The following is a 7,434-nucleotide window of genomic DNA, read 5'->3' on the forward strand; positions in this document are numbered from 1 at the left end:
ATAAGACTGTTGACCTGGTGTAGTTGGAGATTGGACAGTAGGATAAACAGGAGAACCCCTCATTGAAAGTACCATATTACTTGGTTGAGGATGATGAAATTTGCAAGTGTTCGCAAATTTGCATTGACCAGTTCTTAAATAATAAGCACATTCAGATTCATTCTGCATAAACAAGAAACAAAGAAAATGTAGAATTAGACTATTAATTAATATTAAGAATCCCATGAAACATCTGCTGCAAAAAAAAAAAATCTCATGAAACATTCAGAATCAGGTACTCTCTTGATCCGTTAAATTTTGGGCACACATATTAAGAAATAATAAAGTTAGATAAGCTTAGACACTTTTGCCTTTATTTCATTCAGTAAAAGTAAAATTCATTTAACGCATGCTTGTGGCTTTTGTAAGGGTGCAAAGGGAAAAAATCATTAATTGTATCTTGGTTTCCTAAAAGAACCAATGTTTTGGGACAAAAATAAAAGGCTTAGGGACTGGACGAGTAATAATTAGAAGCATACAAGGCCACAAAGTTTGAGAAAATAATAACAAAACAGAGAAGAATTGTTTGAATGAAAGCATTTCAGTTTAAAAGATTGTAAGGCAGATTATAAGGCAAGTTAATGGCATGAAACCAGATGAGTAATGAACAGATAATGGGCCACAAATTGACGAAAGATGACTGTTTTAGGCTTTAAGCTGAAATTACATATAAACAAGAGGGAAATTTTCAATACTAACTGGGCGGAGTGGATAGCCTAAAATATTCAAGGCAACTCGTCCAGCAACCCCAGCCTTATCTTTAGGATGATGAAACCTGCATGTGGCTCCAAATTTGCAAGTTCCTGTTTTCAGATAATACTGGAAAACACACACACACAAAATATCAGTATTTGTAATATGGTGAATGTGTAAATACACAAGTACATATATACAATGTCAAAAGCAAATCAAGAGCTTAACATTATAGATTTGATGTTAACATCAATATTGCACATAAAGATCATAAATTATAAAATCAAATAAGAAAATCAGACCTAAATAACTAAATATAGTCGATATGATCAAGTCTTTTATCAGCTCTTTTGCTGCTTAGAGCTCATGGACAGATTAATGGTCAAGATTTGCTAAAAGCATATAAACGCTGTATCATACAACTAAATAGAATAAAATTATAAATAGATCTTAAGAGAAACATGGATAAGATTTTTCTTAAAAATAATTAGCACACTGCAACTAGTAAATTGTTGTTAAAGTGGTTTTCAGTTAAAGGTAAAGTGAACTAACAAGTTACCTAAAAATTCATGCATACATAAAGGAAATTCAAATTTGATTAACTTTCTGCCCAGATATACCACTTTACAAATAAATATAAATATGTCATTCCAGATACAATAATACAAAAATGGATTACATGCATGATGCAACATTCATTGAAAGCTTGATCTCTTTACACCCCCTACCCACCCCCAACCTCCATTCACCAAAGTATTTAAACCTTCCAACTTTAAAGACAGAGTATGTTTTCCTTACACAACTTAGACATGAGAACTCCAAATTCAATTATCCTACACAGATCAGTACTGTGACTTATAAAACCATTGTCTTTTATTAGGGATTTGAATTGCAATCAAATATAAAAATAAATTGATATGGGCTGATCTCCTAGGAAATTCCAAGTATTGTAAAGAGTTCAAGTTGGTGTCAGAGCCTCATTTTAAGTCCGGACTTCATCATGGGGGTAATTTCTCCTCTGCTGCTAAGCTGGCATTGTCCAACTTGTCTATATATGGCCTCAATAAATTTCCAATGCACAGTTTGGACAAATTAGTAAAGTTAAAAGGCATTTGGTATAATTCGTCCTGAGGTAGATCATTTTGTGTTCTATAATCATTTATCCAGTAATAAGTTTATGTATTTGTTATTCCTAGATGCATGATAACATTCCTGCAAGAAACAATCATTAAGGCATCAAATGTCTAAAATAGCATTTATCTTTCAAACTAAGGACTGGGGTCAACTTCAGTAGTTTGTTGGGATTGATGTTATCCAGTTAGAATTGGGTATTTGAAAAGTAGAGTTTCAAGCTATGGGTTTTGCAAATTGAGAAATTACATAGTTATAAAACAATTACTTCAGTATTAGGTTTTACAAGAGCGGTCCTATAAAACCTATTTGTGATAACCAAGTTGCATCGCACTCACATTCAATTCAATCTAGTCATTCAACATCTAAAACATGGAGGCTGATTGCCATCTTATATGTGAAAAAAGTATCTCTGTGGACATCACTAATACTTCATATGTGAACTCCTTTGATGAACTAGTAGACACACTCCACACTCACCAAATCTCTTCAAGCTCATAGAATAACCTTGATATACAACAAACTTGATATGCATGACATGTATGCGCCAGCTGAAGGAGGTGTTAGCTATTAAAGATAATTTCCTTAACTCTTATCCCTATAATTTAGGAGTTGTCTCTTAATGGGATTTGAATTGTTATCAGAATATAATTATAAATATAAATTCAAAGGGAGTAAGAGGAAATCTCTCAGATCATTCCAAGTATTCTAAAGAGTTCATGTTACAAATTTTAAAATTTGGAAATTCCATCTTAAAAAAAGAAAATTCACAGAGCATGCACATGAACAAGCAATATGCACCTTATGCACTCATTGGGAAACAAGTACATGCCTGACATTCTGGCTGCCCTAACCTTTCTGGGAACTCGCCTTTCATCCGTGCAGTGGCAATAGCCTGATATAGTATTCAAAGTAAAACTTATCAGATATCTATATTATTCAATTATGTCCGGTCAAATAGAAAAGTATCAACAACATGGCATGGTGGTAGTTTAAACATTATATGGCGGCACATCAACAAGATCATTTTTAAAAATAGGTGAAACCAATTAAAAGAAATTGACTGCTTAACAGAGCATGTATCAGTAGAGAGAGAGAAAAATGATTTACACAATGCAAAGTAATATACTCCCAATCATGTGAGCACATAATTCTTTTTGAAAGAAACCAAGCAAAGAACACTTATTCAAAGAAGATTGTTAAGGTAAACAGAAAAGCCAAATAGTTTCAATTTCAACTGTCTATTGCTACCATCACCTTGGAAGTTGGTGATAATGGGGGTGCTTGTGAACAACTAAGTATAAAAACCAACGAGTTACGTTCTGAGTACTACAATATCTAATACATAATAAATTTATAATTACAATTTGTCCAGATGCATTGAATAGTTCATACCAGCTTCCTGTTAGGAGGGTGATTAAATCGACATGTTGCTCCAAATCTACAAAGGCCGGTTCTGATATAATATGAACAATCTGGTTCTCCTGGATGCTCGGGATAAGGTCCTGATTCCATTGTTTGACTTGAGCTCAAGTTCATTTGCCACATTGCATCTGAAATAGCATAACATGTACAAGTCAGTTTCTCAAAAGATTCATCATCTCAATGTAACCTAAACGTACAAAAGAGAGAATGAAGTAACATAGCTAGCTATAATAAATCATTAATTTCAGCACATTCCAAATAAAAAGGGTCTGAGACTCTTCTATTTGTCATTTTGATAGTCTCAAATGTAATATAACTTGGCTTTAACTTATGCACATGTATCTGAGAAACAGAAGTATAGAAAGCTCCAAGTTGTGAACACTGCGGCAGGGTCGTCGATGGCCCCACTCTGATGAAAAAGTTAACCCATTTGGAAAGGCTATGACAAGGCCAAGACATTTTCAAATCAAAAGATGACATAGTCTACACTGCAGATTCTTCAAAAAATATATCTAAAAATAAAAATATAAAAAAATTCATAGATAAAAAAAAAATAAAAAAAAAATTGTTCTACAGGTTTTCATCATTTGCAACTTGAATAACTTCAGTAAAAGCAATTAATGACGAAATAATGGTTTTAACATTTATTCATAATTTCCTTAAAAAAATATTTATTAATAATTTTCTGCAAATGATCGCGAATTCATAACTAGAAACAGCAAATTAAAAGTTCGCATGCATATGTTAGAAAGTAATTAAACCTAAAATTACCAAAAAAAAAAGTAAAAATTAAGGAAAGACATTGAGTAATAATATTAATTTGAATTGAAGAGAAGTAAATAGAGGCGTTGTAGTTATTGTACTAACTAGTAAATAATAAAGATGAAAAACAAAAACAAAAATCACATACATACCAGAGATAGAAACAAGGTGCGAATTCTCTTTCAGATCTCATACAATCATCACACATAAGCGTTTGAAGAATCGAGAATTAACCGAAATAATTAGCGACGATGATGATCGGTGGTGAAAGGGATCAAAAATGAAATAAAGGAAAAAGAGAAGATTAGAGAAGGGAATTAGGACCTTGAGGAATGGAATCGAATTCCATTGATGCATATATCAGATTATAATTGGAATTAGAATTAGAATCATCACCGTGCTGTCACTCTGAAACACTCACAGCCCCACGTTTCGTTAACTCACTCTCTCTGTGTGTGACTGTAATGTAATGTAATAACTCCCCGAGATCAACCTCCACCCTCAACGAGAAAAACAACGACTAGTATACCAATAATTAAATTAAATTAAATTTTTTTAATTATTAATTTAAATTATTATAATTAATTAGAAGATGAAAACGAGAGAGAGGTGGCGTTGTGTTGTGTTCTCCACTCCACAAATGAGAACAAAGAATAAAAGCCAACCAACCAACCCAACCAACCTCATCTTCTATCTATCTCTATCTATTCTATTACTGTTACTAGTGCTGTGTTCGCTTTTTTTAACCCGCGTTTTCCACAACACACGTTCCTGTGTTTCCAACATTACAAACCTCATCTATCTACTCCCTCTCCTTTTCTTTTTTTTTTTGTGATTCTTTTTCTTTCTTTTTTATCCACATATTTTGACTTTCCTGCTTTTGTTTATGTCAACTTGCAACATTTTAATATTGTATATTTTTAAAGTAAAATATAAAATTTGAATTACCAAAATAATAAACACTCATAATATAAAAGAAATTTATATATATTCCATTTTATTATTTATTGAACTAAATTCCCTTCCTACTGTGTCATAAGTGTGTATCGGTCTAGCCCATCAAATATAGTGGGTGTAATTTTCTCTAATTTATTCTTACTACAATATTTATTAAAATTGATTAAATTACTTTACCAAGAAATAAAATTAATTAAATTAAGAATTTTTGTGTATTTATTTATTCAACATTGATCTCAGTAATTAAATAAATTATTTTAATAATTAAAATTAAAATTTTACTTTTAATTATAATCATAACAAAAAACATTATTTCAAAATAAATTTAAAAGATAAAACTTAAAAATTTGATAATGTTAAATCTAAAATATGGTCAGTCTCGTTCGTAGATGATATGTCATTTAACTATTGATTATTTAATTTGATAGTAGCAAAACATGTTAATTTTCAAAATATAACATAGAAGTCATTGATACATTTATATATAATTTATATCAAGATCAATTGACTTAGTCCAAATCACTTTGATCCAATAGACTAATTGAAGAGCAAAACCACAAGGGTTCGTGTTTAAGAACTGTGAGCTCTAAAGATCCGATAAGGAAAATACTTTATCGTGGGTAGCAAGTTTTATCAAATAAAGTTCAGGTTCGATGAACACTAGTAGTTACTAACATCAAGAAACAACTCAACGATGTTTAGTCAGATCAAGCCACAATGACTTATTCATAAATGTGTTCACTCAAATTAAGGGACGATCCATAAATCTTTATCATAATTAAACTACAACGACTCTCAAGTCAAGATACAAATTGATCAGGTGAGCTAATGAGATAGCTCCAAAACGATTATAAATAGGGGGTTCGTCCCCCAAGCATCATATACTGAAATACATTTTTTTCATACTTTAAAAATATTAAACTATACTATCACCATGTCTAACTTTGACATGGAGTGTCTTTGCAAGTACACTCACCATTTTTTCATTAGTTAGAGCCTGAATATACAAGAAGATAAAGAATTCGTATCATTTGACCATCATCCAAATGTGACCAACTCTATGTTCTCGGACAAAAATAGGGTATTCTACTACTCATCTTCATTTTACAAATGTTGTTTTACATTTAGAATCTCTTGGATCAAATAAGGCAACACAATTTACCATGTTTTGGGAGATGCAATAAAGTGGCTTACAAGCTTGCTAAAGCTGATTTGGAGACTACTTTAAATTAGATCTTTTTCGATAACATTCATTCTTTTATTTTGGATGTTGTCAATTCATATTGTGGTGAGATGAGTTTTACAATGAGAGAGTGACATAGTTAAATCTTGACCACACAATCATACATGATGGTCAAGATTAAAAAAATAAATAAAAGTCATATGACTTTTTGAAGTGGTCAAGTGTCACTTAAATAATTTTTAATCGTGACCATCTATGAATTGTTATATGGTCAAGATTTAACCATCTCACTTTCTTACCGTAAAACAAAAAGTACCTAAACAAAAATTAATCTTAACATCCAAACTAATTTCTTAGGCTTATAGTCAACAATCAAGAATAATGCAAGATCCACAATCTTCAATCTCATCCATCTTCAGAAGAAAAAAAAATTGTTGGTGTTCGCTCATATAGACTATAGGTAGTTTTTGACATGTCCAATTCAACTACATATTAATAAGTCATATATAAGACTGAGCAAGCGTTGAATTTGGTGATAACCTCCATAAGCCTCTTACTCAAAATAAGGTATTGACTAAACGAGTTATTCTTAGACATTTCAACAAACACGAGAAGTGCAAACTTAAAACAAACAAAAATGCTAAAATGAGATGGGAAACAAAAATGTCGCAACGAAATAGGAACAAAGTAACTTTGTACTCGAACGACGAAATAACAAAACAAAACGAGGAAAAAGAACACACTATATGTGGAAACCGCTTATTTTAATCAAATGGTAGAAACAATGAGTTGGAAAGATGGTAAAACCAACTTCTTGTGTTATGATACAATTATAAAAGCCTAAGTAGATAAATGATTAATTAGATACAAAACAAAAGATAAAAGACTAACTTACAAAAAAAAAAAAGGTAAATGACTAATTTGTTATTTTTGTGCAACTTAAAGGACCATTTAATGCATTTTGCCTAATAATTAAATACAAAAATTTAGATATTTTTATACACTTCATCATATTTTTTCTTTGATATCAAACTTCTAAATAATTATCTTATTTTTTATTCTTTTTCACTTATCCATATTTCATTAATCGGCCAAACTTTTAATTTTCTCAAAACCAAAAATTATTTTTTTTATTTTTATCAAGAACTAAATTGAGTCACGCAGTTTTTCTCAATAATTAAAATGGTTTTTTATATTTGAATTTCTGTTTAAAAGCCTTTTTAAAGTATTGATATATATATATA

The 7,434-nt window shown here is 30.8% G+C and overlaps 2 protein-coding genes across 2 annotated transcripts in view; one reads left to right on the forward strand and one right to left on the reverse strand.

Annotated features, from left to right (window-relative positions):
- The window catches only part of LOC101505411 (vicilin-like), a 15,449-nt gene extending 15,309 nt beyond the window's left edge, over positions 1-140 (forward strand). The window contains exon 6 of the mRNA XM_073366539.1: positions 1-140. This exon is cut by the window's left edge and continues 2 nt beyond it. Coding sequence (XP_073222640.1) covers positions 1-4 — 4 coding nt within the window. The 3' untranslated portion in view covers positions 5-140.
- The window catches only part of LOC101506274 (zinc finger CCCH domain-containing protein ZFN-like), a 7,670-nt gene extending 3,125 nt beyond the window's left edge, over positions 1-4,545 (reverse strand). Inside the window, 5 exon segments of the mRNA XM_012713697.3 lie at positions 1-162; positions 739-858; positions 2,696-2,758; positions 3,259-3,416; positions 4,375-4,545. The exon segment at positions 1-162 is cut by the window's left edge and continues 9 nt beyond it. Of these exon segments, the coding sequence (XP_012569151.1) occupies positions 1-162; positions 739-858; positions 2,696-2,758; positions 3,259-3,416; positions 4,375-4,399 (528 nt within the window). The 5' untranslated portion in view covers positions 4,400-4,545.
- Positions 4,546-7,434: the final 2,889 nt, after the last annotated feature.

The sequence above is a fragment of the Cicer arietinum genome, chromosome 3, assembly GCF_000331145.2.
Source record: "Cicer arietinum cultivar CDC Frontier isolate Library 1 chromosome 3, Cicar.CDCFrontier_v2.0, whole genome shotgun sequence".
Classification (NCBI taxonomy): Eukaryota; Viridiplantae; Streptophyta; class Magnoliopsida; order Fabales; family Fabaceae; genus Cicer; species Cicer arietinum.